Source organism: Mesoplodon mirus (assembly GCF_964341445.2).
Source record: "Mesoplodon mirus genome assembly, chromosome: 14".
Classification (NCBI taxonomy): domain Eukaryota; kingdom Metazoa; phylum Chordata; class Mammalia; order Artiodactyla; family Ziphiidae; genus Mesoplodon; species Mesoplodon mirus.
Genome location: NC_138990.1, coordinates 70839376 through 70856270, shown reverse-complemented (window position 1 = coordinate 70856270; position 16895 = coordinate 70839376). Strand labels below are relative to the sequence as shown.

Genomic DNA, 16895 nt, shown 5'->3' with positions numbered 1-16895 from the left:
GTTTCATGGAAGAAGTAGAGTTAGAAATTATGATAAGAAATCTTTTTCTGGATGAAACAGAAGTGTAATAAATTAAGAAAAAACAATAAAGGTATCTACCCTAGAGTACCCAAATTAACACTCTCTTAGCTACAGAGAACTATTGTTATATCAAAAAGCAAACAAATCCCCAAGCTAATCAGTAAGAAGTAGAATAAGATTTGAAATGCATGAAAACCCAAAAGAAAACACTCAGATATTATTCACCTTACTCAAATCTTATTTCAAGCTTTACATGACATTCATGGAAAAGGTGACCACAGGAATCATGCAGAGGTAACCGAGGGTGTGCTACTGTTCACCAGGTAGGCAGCAGCGATAATGTCAAAGACACACCTCAACAAATGTTCCATCAAAGAGCTCTAAACAAAGAGGAAGGAGTCCTTCCTGCAGCAACCAGCTCACATCCTAGACAAAAGCAGTACAGCAAAACAAAATAATAAAGTGTAAAAGCAGCTCTCTGTGACATTTATAAGGAGTCCCATGTATAAAGATACCCATGTATCTCCCCAGGAAAAAAAGACGGGAAAGTTTCTTTTCCTTTAAATTCACATATACTGTTCAAAAGGCCCAGGGCAGGGGATGACAAATAGGTGTCATCTATGTTTAACTGAAAGTTGCAGCCCAGGGACTTCTCTGGCGGTCCAATGGTTAAGACTTCACCTTCCACTGCAGGGGATGCGGGTTGGATCCCTGGTCGGGTAGCTAAGATCCCACATGCTTGGCGGCCAAAAAACCAAAACATAAAACAGAAGCAATATTGTAACGAATTCAATAAGACTTTAAAAGTGGTCCACATGAAAAATATCTTAAAAACAAAACAAAAATAAAGTTGCAGCCCAGTGATCAGTATTAAAGACAACTGCAGCCAGCCTCTGTAATAGAGTAGTTATGTCTGGTCTGCCAGGGCTCCCTTATGGGATTACACCACCACATAACATTGTTCTGGCCTTCTTAGACATCTTATTAGTAATATCAAGCACTCCATCCTCATCAACAAACACTTGAAGGCAACGTGTCAACTAGAGCTATCAGCAAGTCAGTGTTTGAGCTGATCCTTAAAGTTGTAATGCAGGGCTTCTCAAACAGTGTTCTTAACACATCTAAGAAATGCGGGAAAGAGGGCTTATTAAATGCATATTCCTGAGCCCTACCCTAGACATAATTAATCTAAATTTCTGAACAATGGGTACCCAGGTATCTCCCCACATAATTCTTATAACATTAAAGTTTGAGGACTATTGATACAATTGGGGGCAAAAAATGAGCCCTTGATATCAAAGGCTACTTCCAGTTTAACCATACGCCAGCTGCATGACTCTGGGCCAGCTGCATGACTCTGGACATATCATTTAGGCTTCTGGGCATCAGTTTCTTCATCTGCAAATTAGTATTATAATAATAACAATAATAGTAATACAGTATTTTGTCAATTCTAAGACTCCGTAGATTGGCAAAATAAACCATTCTTTCGTGTATCAATAAGAAAAGGAAAAAACCCTGCCAATTAAATTATAACATGCCATCAATTATAAAATGCATTCTCATTTCAGACACTATGGTAGAAAATTTCCATTTGAGAATGAAGGAGATATAGTAATAACTTTCTGGCTGGGTGTTAAAATTGAACAGCGTAAGGAAGAACTTTTTTTTTTTTTTTTTTTTTTTTTTTGCGGTACGCGGGCCTCTCACTGCCGTGGCCTCTCCCGTTGCGGAGCACAGGCTCCGGACGCGCAGGCTCAGCGGCCATGGCTCACGGGCCCAGCCGCTCCGCGGCATATGGGATCCTCCCGGACCGGGGCACGAACCCGTGTCCCCTGCATCGGCAGGCGGACTCTCAACCACTGCGCCACCAGGGAGGCCCCAGGAAGAACTTTTTAAACTAAAAACTCCTATAAAAGTAATTGTTCTGGTCCTTTTGATTAAATATCAAACTGGTGTGCTAAACCTAACAACTTTACAGCAGTTGGTCTCTGCTGGTCCAGGGAAATGGATCACCCCTCTCCTAAGAGCTTCCAATAAGGGCAATTAGAGAAACTAAATACAAGAGTTACTCCAAAAAGCTAGCAAGTAGTTTAAAAACAACAATCTTAAGTATCCTTTAAATTAATTGAAATGTCAAACTACTTAGAAAGAAGACTATGAGATAAAGCAAATGTGACGTTACCTATGTTTGAGAAAAGCACACTGGCAAAAATATGAACGTTGAGTCTTCTGACTTAAGTGAGTATTAAAAATATCCAAACATGTTCATACGTAGCCTAAAGGTACCCCATATCTCTGCTTGGAGTTAATCATACCATAGTTTTGAAAGGTACAAGTGGTTTCATGCATTTATGCTGCTCCATTAATGGACAGAACCACAAGGTGAAACAAATGAATTCATTACTATAGCTGGAGACTTCAGTAATGGACAGATTCAGCAGGCAGAAAATCAATAAGGACATAGTTGAACCAAACAGCACCTTCAGTCAACTGGATCAAATTGACATCTCTCCAACAACAGAAAAATCATACTCTTTTCAAGTTCACATGGAACATTCACCAAAATAGACAACATTACAGGCCATAAAACACATCTTAATAAATTTAAAAGCATAGGAGTCATACAGAGGATACTCTAGGACCACAACGGAATTAAACTAGAAAGCAGTAACAGAACAACAGCTAGAAAAACCTAAAACACTTGGAGATTAAGCAACACACTTTCAAATAGCACATGAATCAAAGAAGCAGTTTTAAGAGAACTTTAAAAAATATTTCTAACTAAATGAAAATGAAAATATAACATCAAAATTTGTGGGGTGTAGCAAAAGTAGTGCTTAGAGGGAAATTTAAGGCACTGAAGCATATATTAGAAAAGAAGAAATATCTAACATCAATAATCAAAGCTTCCACCTTAGGAACTACAAAAAGAGCAAATTAAATCCAAAGTAAGCGTTAAGAAAAGAAATAATAGAAATTAGAGAAGAAATCAATGAAATTGAAAAATAGAAAATCAATAGAGAAAATCAACAAAATTAAAAGTTGATTCTTTAAAAACATAAATAAAGCTGAAAAACCTCTGGCCAGGTTAAATTTAAAAAAAAAAGATGAAGAAGGCATAAATTACTAATATCAGAAATGAAAAAGGTGACACCACTACAGATCCCATGGACACTAAAAGGGTAATAAAGAAATTTTATGAACACCTCTATGATCACAAATTTGATAACCCAGATGAAATGGATCAATTCCTTGAAAAACACAACCTGCTAAAACTCAAAGAAGAAGAAATAGAAAATCTGAATAAGTCTATATCTATTAAAGAAATGGAATCAATAATTAGTAACCTTCCAAAACAAAAAGCACCATGTCCAGCTGGGTTCACTGGTGAATTCTACCAAACATTTAAAGAAAAAACTATAGCAATTCTATACAAAAAAGATAAAATTTTGAAGAAAAGTTATAGATTCATATTATTTCTCAAAAGAATAGTGATTAAATATTTATTTGCAGAAGTTCAATAGCATAGCCTATAGAACTGATGTGAAAGCCTTTCTACTAATTCAAAGGATTAAGGGGGAAAAAACTATAACTATGAAGTCCACTATCTCTTCTATTTTTAACTTAATCAATTTCTATGCTATTTTCCCACTACCCCTTCCTGCAAGATTCAGAGCAGCATTTACCTGTATTTGAATATGCATATGAAAAATTCCCTCAGATAAGATACTTGAAAAAAGAGAGAGAGAGAGAAAGAAAGAAAGAAAGAAAAAGAAAGAAAGAAGGAGAGAAAGAAAGAAAGGGAGGGAGGGAGGGAGGAAGAATTATACCAATTCTCTACAATCTCTTCCCAAAATAAAAGCAGAGGGAAAAAAAAAAAACTTATTTTTTGAGGCCAACATTATCCTAATACCAAAAGTAGACAAAGAATTCTCAACAAAGTATTAGCAAATTGCATCCAACAATATATAAAAAGAATTATACATCACAACCAAGTGAGAATTATTCAGGTATGCTGGGCTGGTTCAACATCTGAAAATTAATTAATGTAATCAATGGGTTAAAGAAGAAAAATCATATCATAACGATAGATGCAGAAAAAGTATTTGACAAATCCAACACCCATTCATGATAAAAACTCTCAGCAAACTAGGAATAAAGAGGAATATCCTTAACCTGATAAAGAACATCTACTTTAAAACCTACAGCTAACATCATACTTAATGGTGAGAGACTTGATGCTTCCTCATTAAGATCAGGAACAAGTCCCCTCTCACTACTTCCATTCCACATTATACTGGAAGCCCTAGTTAATGCATTAAGAAAAGGAAATTAAAGGTACAAAGAGTGGGAAGGAAAAAAATAAAACTGTTTTTATTCACAGATGATATGACTGTCTGTAGAAAATCTCAAAGAATCAATTTTTTAAATTCCTAGAATAAGTAATAGCAAGGTTGCAGCATGCCAAGTTATTATACAAAAGTTAATTGCTTTCCTATATACCAGCAACGAACAATTGGAATTTGAAATAAAAAGCACAATACCATTTACATTAGTACCACAAAAAAGAAGTACTTAGGAATAAACCTAACAAAAGATGCATAAGATCTATATGAAGAAAACTAAAAAATTCTGATGAAACAAATCAAAGATGATGTAAATGAAGAGCTATTCCATGTTCATAAATAAGAAGACTCAACGTTGTTAACATGTCAGTTCTCCCAAATTTGATCTGTAGATTCATGCAACCCCAATCAGACTCCCAGCAAGTTAACTGTGGATATCAACAAACTGATTTTTAAATTTACATAGAAAGACAAAAGACCCAGAATAACCACAGAATATTGAAAAAGAACAAAGTCAGAGGACTGACACTACATGACTTCGAGACTTACTATAAACTACAATAATCAAGACAGTATGATATTGATAAAAGAACATAGAGATTAATGGAACAGAATAGAACCTGAAAACAGACCAACACAAACAGAGTCAACTGACCTTTGACAAAGAAACAAAGGCAATCCAATGAAGAAAGGATCATCTTTCCAGAAAATGCTGCTAGAACAATTGGTCATCTACGTGCAAAAAAAAAAAAACAAAAAAACCCAAAAAACCCTAAACACTGACCTTACACCTTTCACAAAAAATTAACTCAAAATGGATCATAGATTTAAATGTAAAAAACAAAATCATAAAACTTCTAAAAGATAGCATAGAGAAAATCTAGAAAACCTTGGCTTTTGGCAATGATTTCTTAAGATATAACACCAAAAGCACAAACAATGAAAGAAAATCAATAAATCGAACTTCATTTAAATAAAAAACTTCTGCTCTGTGAAAGACATTGTTAAGAGAATAAAGAGAAAAGCCACAAAAGAATATTTTGTGAAATATTTGCAAAACGCATATCTGATAAAGGAGATTTGTATCAAAAATATCCAAAGAACTCTTACAACTCAACAATTAGAAAACAAACAACTCAATTTAAAAATGGGTAGGGCCTCCCTGGTGGCGCAGTGGTTGAGAGTCCGCCTGCCGATGCAGGGGATACGGGTTCGTGCCCCGGTCTGGGAGGATCCCATATGCCGCGGAGCGGCTGGGCCCGTGAGCCATGGCCGCTGAGCCTGTGCGTCCGGAGCCTGTGCTCCGCAACAGGAGAGGCCCGCATACCGCAAAAATAAATAAATAAATAAAAATGGGTAGAAGAGAAGGGCTTCCCTGGTGGCGCAGTGGTTGAGAGTCCGCCTGCCAATGCAGGGGACACGGGTTCGTGCCCCGGTCTGGGAGGATCCCACATGCCGCGGAGCGGCTGGGCCCGTGAGCCATGGCCGCTGAGCCTGTGCTCCGCAACGGGAGAGGCCACAACAGTGAGAGGCACGCGTAACGCAAAAAAAAAAAAAAAAATGGGTAGAAGAAAACAATGAGATACCACTACATATCTATTAGAATGGCTAAAATCCAAAAAACTGACAATACCAAGTGTTACTGAAGACATGGAGCAACAGGAACTCCCACTCATTGCTGGTGAAAATGCAAAATGATACAGCTACTTTAGAAGAGAGTTTGGCAGTTTCCTACAAAGCTGAAGTTAATCTTAATATATAATCCAGCAATCTTGCTCCTAGGTATTTACACAAATGAGGTGAAAACATTATGTCCACGCAAAAGCCTGAATATGAATATTTATAGTGACTTTATTCATAATTGCCGAAGACTGGAAGCCACAAAATATCCTTCAAAAGGTTACTGGATAAACAAATGGTGGTACAACCATATAATGGACTATTATTCAGCAATAAAAAGAAATAAACTATCAAACAATGAAAAAAACTTAAATTCATATTGCTTACTGAAAGAAGTCTGAAAAGGTTACATACTGTACAATGTCAATTATATAACATTCGGAAAAAAGCAAAACTAGAGAGACAGTAAAATGAACAGCAGTTGCCAGAGGTTTGGTACAAGAATGGAAAAGATGAATATGTGGAACACAGGGGATTTTTAAGGCAGTGAAACTATTTTGTATGATACTGTAATGATGGATATATGACATTATATATTTGGCAAAATCCATGGAACTGTACAACACAAAGAGTGAACCCTAATATAAACTATGGACTTTACTTAATAATAACATATCAGTATTGGCTCATCAACAAATACACTACACTAACTATACTTCAATTTAAAAAAAGAAAAAATATATACTACACTAATGAAAGATGTTAATAAAAAGGGACACTACATTAACTGCTCAATTTTCTGTAAACATAAAACTGCTCTAAAAAATAGTCTATTAATTTTTTAAAATCTTACTAGAAGTCACACAGATATTGTTAATTATCTTGTGTGTATTTTTAGAAAAAGAAAGTTATACCAAATATGTAATATTTTCAATGATACAAGTTATTGGGAAAAAAGCATAATTTTCCCAAATTACTATTATTAGAGGACAAATGTTTCTGAAAGTGTTAATTTCTACTTTATAAAAGTCAAAGCAAATCAAATAAAAAACAAAAACAAAAGCAAAGACACTTTGTCTCTTGCCATATAGTCATCCCTGGCTCTTGCAATACATAGAAATCAAAGATGAGCTCTATCCTCACCAAAAAAAAATCACAAGCAATGAAAGAAGCCATTTTTGCCTACTTCAACTGAAAAACAGCATAAAATTAGAAAATCAACTGAACACAACTGAAAAAATAAGTATCTCAATATTTATTATATTATTATATTTTTCTGAACTCTGTAGAAAGATATCCTAATTCATGAGCATTTTTTGAGAAGTCACACATATATGACAGGAAAACATGCTCTTAATAAGCTTTTTGTTGGGACTTCCCTGGCGGTCCAGTGGTTAAGACTCTGTGCTTCCACTAGAGGGGGCACAGGTTCCATCCCTGGTGGGGAAGGTATGACCTGCATGCTGCACAGAGCAGGGAAGGGAGGAAGGAAGGGAGAGAGAAAGAGAGAGAGAGAGAGATAAAAGAAAGGAAAGAAAGAGAAAGAGAGAAAGAGAAAAAGAAAGAAAGAAAGAGAGAAAGAAAGAAAAGGAAGGAAGGAAGGAAGAAAGAAAGGAGGGAGGGAGGGAGGGAGGGAGGGAGGGAAGAAAAGCAAGAAAAGAAACAGAGATGGTAGTTGTTGTTGTTGTTGCTTTTAAACTAGAGGTCTTCATCTGATGCACTCTTTACTACTGCTGAGTTTAATACACAAAGAGTATGCCAGGACCAGTGGTCTAGGGCTAACGATGACCAAACCAGGTGAAAAGAATTTTGCAAGTCGGCTTTAGCAGTACAATCAATGAGAGGGGAGCTGGCAGCTGTTTTAAAAAATCAAAATCAAACCAAACAGACCAGAACAAAATGGAAAGTACCTCCTAAACTACTCTAGGCAAGAAATTGGCTTCTTGAATTCATTCTTAGGCACCCTATATTAGCATAATGGAATCAGCATTCTGACCTTTATTTACAAAGATTAGATTATTGCTGCAAAGCAGTAAATAGCATGCTTTGGGCTGTTTTTCTGATTAACAGCGATGGCCTTGTGCTGATTCAATCATGTTGCCTTCAGTATCTGGGGCTAAGAGTTTGCTCCAGAAGAGAATAGAGCTAACTAGTCCACATGGGGATTGAACACATGACCTTGGCCTAATTAGCACCCTGCTAATCAACCACCAAAAAAGCTACCATTAATTAAGAGGTGCTTCCATTTATAGACCACCTTATATGTGTCAGGTATTGTGCTAAATGCTTTATGAACATTTTCGCTCAAATTTCATAAAAGCCTTTCAAAGTAGATACTACCCCTATTTTATAGATATAGAAACTGAGAATCAGAATGGATAAGAAAGGAAAACTGTAAAACAACTTTGCCCATGGTAAATGAAAATAAACAAAAGATCTGGGACTCAAATCCAGGTCTGTTTGTGTCAAAAGGCTTACCTCCTTGTACACAACAAGGCTGTACTACCTATCAACTCCAAATCAAAAGGTGTTGTATAACTGAGCAAAAGAGAAGGATGTGTTACTGTTGATCTGAAAACAGTATTTTAAAATTCTGAACATCTTCATTCAAAAATAATTTAAAGTCATCCTGATAATGAAAACAAAAGATGGATGTGACTACTATTACTATGAACATCTTTTTTCACAACGTAATTCAGATTCATTCATAATAATTTAATTAAGAGGCTGACAAATATTAACCAAAGCAGAAAATATTCCTGAAGAACAAGGAAAATAAAAACAAATACCAATGCCTTAAATTTAAATACTAGTTAATAATTTTCAATAAATTCTTCAAGGCAAACAGATGTGTAAGAAACTATAATTCAAGGCAGTCGAACTGAATTGAAAATGTAAAAGTGCTCAGTGAGGTAGAATGCGTGCTAGTCTGACTAGAGGGATCAGGAAAGTTGCATTTCAGCACACCCTGATGATGAGATGGACTTCTCTGGCTAAGGAAAGGATGGAGGGAGGAGGAGGTGGGAGCTGAACATTCCAGGTTAAGGGACTACCATGAGCAAAGCCAGGCACATGGATGCTTACAAGAGCAAGTGGCCAGAACTACTAGAGTGTGTAATGTGTTGGAGAACGATAGCAGGAGAAGGTTAAAAATAATAATTTCAGGTCACATCATAGACAATCCTCACTAAACTATAAGGAATTATAGTTTATTTGGTAAACTATTTGGTAGTAACATATCCCTATACTCAATCTCTGAGCAAGGGCTCTCACTTGGAGTGCCTGGGCTGGTATCCTGGCTTTGTTACTTGGCTGTGGACTTTGCACTAGTTCCTTAATATATCTGTGCATTAGTTTTCTCATTTCTAAATGGAAGTAAAATAGTACCAATTTCTTAAGGATTGTCAGGAAGATTCAATGAGATAATACATGCCAATTGCTTAAAACAGCAGCTAGGGACTTCCCTAGTGCAGTGGTGGTGGTGCAGTGGTTAAGAATCCGCCTGCCAATGCAGGTGACACGGGTTCGATCCCTGGTCTGGGAAGATCCCACATGCTGCAGAGCAGCTAAGCCCACGTGCCACAACTACTGAGCCTGTGCTCTAGAGCCTGAGAGCCACAACTACTGAAGCCTGCGCGCCTAGAGCCCATGCTCCACAACAAGAGAAGCCACCACAATGAGAAGCCCACGCACCACAACGAAGAGCAGCCCCCGCTCACCGCAACTAGAGAAAGCCCGCACGCAGCAACGAAGACCCAATGCAGCCAAGAATAAATAAATAAAGACCTTGGTGAAAATGAAAAATGTTAAAAAAAAAAAAAAACAGCAGCTAGCATGAGCCGTCAGTAAATATTAGTTATAAATACACATAAGACCTACTTCAATCCAGCACTGCAGAACTAATGAGACAATAAAATTAGTTCTAAGAGAAGGAAGCCCAGGAACTGTGCACTATGTACCTGCTAAGATTAGAAACCGGGCAACTGCAAAATTGTCAGAGATCTATATAAATAAAACAGTAGTTTGCATAAAGCCTGTGATCTAGTATAGTCCTGAGTTCAGAAATCTCCTTTTTAATAGCATCAGTTCATTATGCCTCAAATGATCATTTCTCAAGTTTGTTATAAAAAAGAACCCATATGTGATAAATTGGCTTTTCACTCTTACAATGTCTAGAATATTATACTTTGACAATCAAACATAGCAAATTTAAGTGAAATCTGAGCATTTTTGTTAAAATTATATATTAGCAGAAAAAAAACAAAAAACCTGTGATGTATGGGTCTTTGCAAGAGGAGAAGTGCATGCTTCTTGAAATTGATCTTCATTAATTCCAATTTCTTTAAGGTAACTTTCTAACAACTTTTCAACCTAAAAATAGAAAGTTAAATTTTTGTAATTTACATAGAAAAATTCCAAATTCCAAATTTTACATTGAGTTTAGAAAAGTATAATCAAATGCTTGTTTGCAATTATTAATCTACATAAAATTATATTATATGGCAGTGACAAAGTCTTTCACTGAAAAAACAAACAACAAAAAGTGAAAAATTTTGCAGAGAATCAAATGAAATTTTATTTACTCTCCCAGAAATCACTGAAGTCAGGTTATGAAGTTTGATGTGGTATAACTCTTCTGCTACCCAGAGGCATTTCTTAAAATCTCAAGACAACATGGTTAAATTAATAATTAACACTCCCCTGGATGTATCAGCAAAGGAATAAGAATAAAATTTAAATACCAGATGCAAGATCTCTTAAAATAGTTGTCCTAAATCTATTTCCTACATTCTAGAGTCATAAGGATTGAGATGCACAGAGAACACTTGGAGTCTAATGCAACTGGTAGTACTATTAGGGTAGATTGGAATTTTTTAATTAAAGAATTTTAATGGAAAAATCCATTTTTAAAATTCAGAACATCTTGAATTAATATTAATCGAATTACATTTAAAATCACGTAAAAAAATACTCACTAGTTCTTTGTACTCCTGATGAATCTCCGTATAGGTCAGTTTGCTTTCTTCTTCATCATCAAAAACTAAATTTAAAAGAAAAATATTGCATAGTGTAAAAAAACAAGTCATTTCATTAATGCAAATATCAAAGTCCACTCTCGTTGTCTTACAAATAGAACTCTCAGTCTTATAAACCAGCTCTTCTGCTTTAAATTCTTGGGATTAAAAAAAGATGTATATATGCGTGTGTGTGTGTGTGTGTATAGTGTTAGTTGTAAACAAGGTTTTTTTCCTACTTAAAATCTACTTCATATGGAATATGAACACTAATTTGCTACTTATCAATCAATAATATAAGGCAACAATTTCTTTATAAACTTTAAATGGAACATTATTGTTGATAGTTTTTAAATAATTCCTTTTACAACAGGTTCCAGATTATTTTATCATACTGGAACTTTGCTGATCCAAATTTTACTGAAAGTTACTAGGCCTTCTTTATTACATATAAATCAATAATGAAATAAAAATAAAAACAAATGTTTACTGAATGATCATATGTGTGAAACAATGTAGATTAGAAAGATACATATTCCCTCAAGAAGCTACAATGTGATTAAGGAAAGAAGACAAACTCATGAATTGTAAACAATAAACCCCCTTTTTATAATGTTCCCCCCAAATGATCTTTCTAAAATGCAAAACTAACTTCTGTAATTTTCTATTTAAAACTCTTCAATTACTGCTCTTTGCCTAGAGAATAAATCCAAAATACTTAGAAGACCAGACAAAACCCTCCAAGACTGGATCCCAAATCTCAACTCCCACCACTCCAAAACCCAAACTTTGCACTCTTAACAATACACAATTACTTGGAATACTGACAAATGTAACACAAAAAGACAAAAAAGCCCCATGCCTTTGCTCAAGCCCTTAGATCTCTTTGCCTTTACCCGGCCCCCCTTCTCCTAACCATTCTCCAAAATATTGCAGGTGGCACATTTTCCATGATCTGCTACCCACTCCCAACTCCTAGGCTAGTTAGATTATTTCCTCTGAACTCTTACAATACACAGCACCATGTGCCTACCCTTATTATAACACCTGCCACTTTTTTTTTTTTTTTTTTGCGGTACGCGGGGCTCTCACTGCTGTGGCCTCTCCCGTTGCGGAGCACAGGCTCCGGACGCGCAGGCTCAGGGTCATGGCTCATGGGCCCAGCCGCTCCGCGGCAGGTGGGATCCTCCCAGACCGGGGCACGAACCTGTGTCCCCTGCATCGGCAAGCGGACTCTCAACCATTGCGCCACCAGAGAAGCCCCAACACCTGCCACTTTACATTTAAATTCCATTTACCTGCTTGTCTTCCCCACCAAACTGCAAACTTCTCAAGCACAAGGATTTGTTTTATTCATCTTTCTATCCTCAGCTTCTGGCCGAACGACACTCAATAAATTTTGAAATAAAGGCTGATATTACAGAGTAGTACAAAACTAATTTTTAAATTATCTGAGGTGATGAATAGCACATTGACAACCCAAAGTCAGTGAAATATAAACATTATTATTTCAAGTGTCACTGGGATGTTACTTCCATTTCTCCTGGCATCTGCTCTATATAACACTGGGCATACATGCAATATAGCAGCTACTAAAGCTGTTTTCAGTTAATTTGGAAGCCAAATTACTACATTACATGTTTATAAGGCTGAGGATTACTGTTTCCCTGTAAAATTACACAATCGGGTGAGTTACAACTGAGATGCAGCCACTTTTGACATCTGGGGATTAAAGGAACAATGCTTTTTTTTTTTTTTTTTTTTCCATTTCAGCATTTAGTTTCATTCAGTAGAGTAAATGGAATCAAAAGGTGACATAATTTCCTTTTTCTCCTAAAGGAGGTCAGAATACCACCACATGCTTCATCAGTCTCATAATAGCATTTTAAATTCTTAAAAAGAGCAGAAATAAAAGTTATTTTGAACTTATTTTAAAAATTACCTGTAAGAACAATACTTAATAAATACTATTTGAATTTTGCTCATGGCAATGAGAATGTAATGAAAAGATTCAGTGGTCAAAGTAAATTTCCTCTTTACCGGCTTCATGGAATCTTAGGGCTGAAAGGACTCTTAAAAGATCATCCAGGATAACCAACCATTTGATAGTTGAATTCCCCTCTATAATAACTCCATTAAGGTGTTGTCAGATTCATTCAAACACTGCTAGTGGCTGGGGAGCTCATTACCTCCTGAGGTCAGGCTAATTTATCTGGGATACTCTGTTATGAAGCACTTCCTTCACAGAAATTTGTTCCCCTCTAGATTGTACCCACTGACCCTAGCTCTATCTCACTGAACCTTACAAAAACAAGTCTAATCCCTCCAACATAAGACAGATGTTCAAACGATTAATGGATATGGCTACCCTTAAAGTCTTGGCCGGCTAAACAACTGAGAAAACAGCCTGGAATTATTCATATGACATCGTTTCTGGTTCCTTTTCCATGAATGGGCTCCAATTTGTCTCTAAGAACTGAATGCAGAACTCCAAAGCGTGAACTGATCAGAACTTGGAGGTACCCTTTCCTCACAGGAAATGTTATGACACGGTTACATAACTCATTTGTTGTAAGATACCCTCCATTTTTGGTATAACCGAGAGTCAGAGAACTCAAAAAAGGGAATACAGGCCACCGAGATCACCGGCTCTGGGCCTGCTGGAGTAATCACACACCCTTCTCCCACCCACTTTTAGGTCAACTGTTGGGATCAGAAGGAACTCAGAAACAAACTGACGTCTCCCCTCCCAAGTCACTGGGGAAGTTGTTGAAGAAACCCACACAAACAGTGCACCTGCCCAGGGCAGAAAGGTGCAGGATGGGGTGAGAGACTCAACATAGGATTAAAGTCTGATGTTTTTCGGATGTGTGCTTGGGCCCAGGGGGAAAGGTATCTCTGTCCTCGTTTTCATTTCCGTGAAGGAAAGGACGGGCGCAGTGAGAGCAACACATCCTAAAAACCAGCTCTAAACCTGGCAGACAGTAGTGGAGACCGGGGAGATGAAAGGCAGTTTGTGGAGAGGCTGTTGGTGTGAGAGGTGAGAAAGGATTGACGATTCGGGATATGAATTTTACCTTCACATTTCTGCTCCACAAAGTCCAAGATGGGAATGGACCAGTCCGGGCCCCGCAGAAACCCCGCGATGCTCTCCACCACCCATTCCACCTCGTCCTCTTCTTCCGCAGCCATTCCGCCCCGAGGGCCGCCGCGGAAGCGTAGGCCAGACCCCCGGAGCCTGGAAGGCCTTTCGGCCGCAGGGAGCCGAGAGGAAATGGGAAGTCAAGTTGCCCCCGCAGTCTCGCAGTCACCTGGATAAAAGCTACAAACCAGTTAACGTAAAACGGTCGCTATGGCAACACGCGTAGCCGCCCCTAGAAGCCGCCCGGAAGTGAAGCCAGCTTCCGCGGAGCTAGCGCGTCTTGGAGAGAGGTATTTGAAGAACTCTTCCGATTGGCTGGAAAGGAACAGTATTGAGTCGAAAGGTAGCCTTCCTCCCATTGGCCCGGAGCTGCTGGGGCAGAGAGCAGGAGTGTAGCCATTGGCTGGAAGTCCTGGAAAGAATCTCAGCATTCCCTCTAGATAAATGCGTGGGACCAAGGCTTAGAAATGGCGCTGGGAAGGCGAATCTCACCTGGACTCTGACTGAAAATTTTAAAGGCTTCAGTTCACGGTTGTATCCCCACCACTCAGTCCCGAACATTTTCACACCCGCTGGCCCAGAAACGTTTGTAATTAAAAGGTTGTTTGAAAATACAAACCTGAGCAGAGTAGCTCTGTAAGACTTGCTGCTGATTCGCTCTTCAGTCAGTTTGCATCCTGTAGCTGAAGGCGGGTCTTTAAACTTTGCTGCGCAGATAGAAATAACTGGAGTTGAGCTTTTCAAGAGCAAAATCAAAGTAAATGTTCCTTTAAATAAATGTCTAGGTAACCAACCCTTTTGTTAAGTAACACCAACTCTACTTTTAGATTGGGGTCATTTGTGGAATGGGTCTTCAAAGGTCATTGTCAGGGTGCTTGGCATCCCAGAATATTTTCAAACAACCTTATATGTATTTACATAAATGGGGTCATATTGTATGTACAGTTATGAAACTTTGTTCACTTAATATTTGGTCATTTCATATAAACATAAAACTATCATTTCTGTACAGCTACATGGTATTCTATAAACTACCGTTTCGTTATTTTTATTTCTTGTATATACACACAGTATCTTACTTGGATGCATAGATGTCATTAGTGTGCAGGGGGTTTTTTCCCTCCGTGGTGTGGTATATACCATGCCATTTTTCCCTTCTACAAACTGCTAAAATGAACATCTGTGTGTCTCTAAAAACTGTTGGTTTATTGACTATTCCAAAGGATAGATTCTACCAGATTTGCTAAATGAAAGACTATATATACTTTGATTTGTGTGACCAATTCTCAATAGCTAGGTTAAATTACTTCGATTTCTCAAATTTATAAACAATTCTGTAATGAACATACTTGCACATGTTTTTCAACTCTAGTCTCATTATTTACTTTGAATAAATTCCCAAAGGAAAGATTACCGAACCTATTTTTAAAAGCCTTTTTGAAAAATATCTTTACCAATCCGCTAGGTTAAAGATGATACATAGTTTTAATTTGCATTTTTAAATTTGAATTTGAGCTTTATTTCATATTGATGAGCCTTTGTGTTTCTTCCTATGTTATTTTTTCATACCTTTTGACCATTTCTTCTTGGGATTTATTTTTCTTATTGATTTGAAAGAGCTTTTTATACATTAGTATAAGAATTTTAACTCTGTCACATGTTGCAGTGACATGTTTGTAATTTGTCTTTTAGTTCACTGTGTCTTTTGCCATATAGAAGTTTTACATTTTTTATGTAAATGATAGCCGATAAGTTATCTTCCTTAGTGGATAGCCATGCTCCAGGTACCACTTACTGGAAATGGGTGTGGTAAGTGTGGGGGGTTTTGAGTTACTGAGAAAAGGTAAAAGGAGAGAAGGACATCATCATTTTGGAGCTAAAATACTGTGACACCAGAAGGGGATTACTGTGGTTTCTTGTTCTCCTTTTCTGTCTTCTAAACCAGCTTAAAAGAGAAATACCCCTTTTCTGCCAGTTTCCTTTCTTCGTAAGTAAGTTACTTGTCAGGTTTCTAATGAGCATGAAGGCCACAAAGTGCTATCCAACTGCACTCAGCATTACCTGGCCTTAGGGTCTTTATCTTTAGTCTCTTGGGAGTGCTTTCCAATTCCACTGGAAGCAGATAATAACTGGAATGCACAAGCTCTTCTTTCGTTTATTTTCTCAGCGTCATTCTTCAATGTGGCCAATGTGAATTCCCTCAGGCCTGCAAGTTTTCTCATTTATTTCAAAACATTGAATTATTTCAATTTTCTCCTCAAATGTAAGGATTTTCTTTTTATTCAGTACTTGGGACCTTTATAAGAAGGATGCTTATACAGATTTAATGTAATATATTCAATATGCTTATCATGAAATAAACACAAACTCAAAAGAACAGTGCACACACTCTTAGGGCAATGCATGTGGGGTGCTCTGGAGGAAGAATAAGAAGACAAGGTGGGTGTGTGTTGTGCATTTTACCATATATCACTTTGTTCAGCCAGGTAGTGTTTTTCATGTTTTGCAGTGCTGCAAAGCATGGTCCTCTCTTGAAAAATCACAACTTCTTATTTTGGCAATTTTATCTGCTACATATGAACAAATTTTCACATTGAAGTTGTTTGTTGTAATAGAAAAGACTGAAATAGATAACATAGTTACCCATGTAAGCATACACACACACACACATATCTACAGTACTTTTACCATGGTGTTGTTAAGAGGTTTAATTAGAGAACACATACAAATTACTTGGGACCATGCTTG

General features: G+C 37.2%; 1 protein-coding gene across 1 annotated transcript in view; it reads right to left on the bottom strand.

Annotated features, from left to right (window-relative positions):
• CFAP36 (cilia and flagella associated protein 36) overlaps positions 1-14412 on the bottom strand; it is a 30606-nt gene extending 16194 nt beyond the window's left edge. Inside the window, exons 1-3 of the mRNA XM_082643145.1 lie at positions 14083-14412; positions 10967-11031; positions 10260-10361 (exon numbers count right to left, since the gene is read on the bottom strand). Of these exons, the coding sequence (XP_082499271.1) occupies positions 10260-10361; positions 10967-11031; positions 14083-14197 (282 nt within the window). The 5' untranslated portion in view covers positions 14198-14412. The remainder of the gene's footprint in view (positions 1-10259; positions 10362-10966; positions 11032-14082) is intronic.
• Between the last annotated feature and the right edge of the window lie 2483 nt (positions 14413-16895).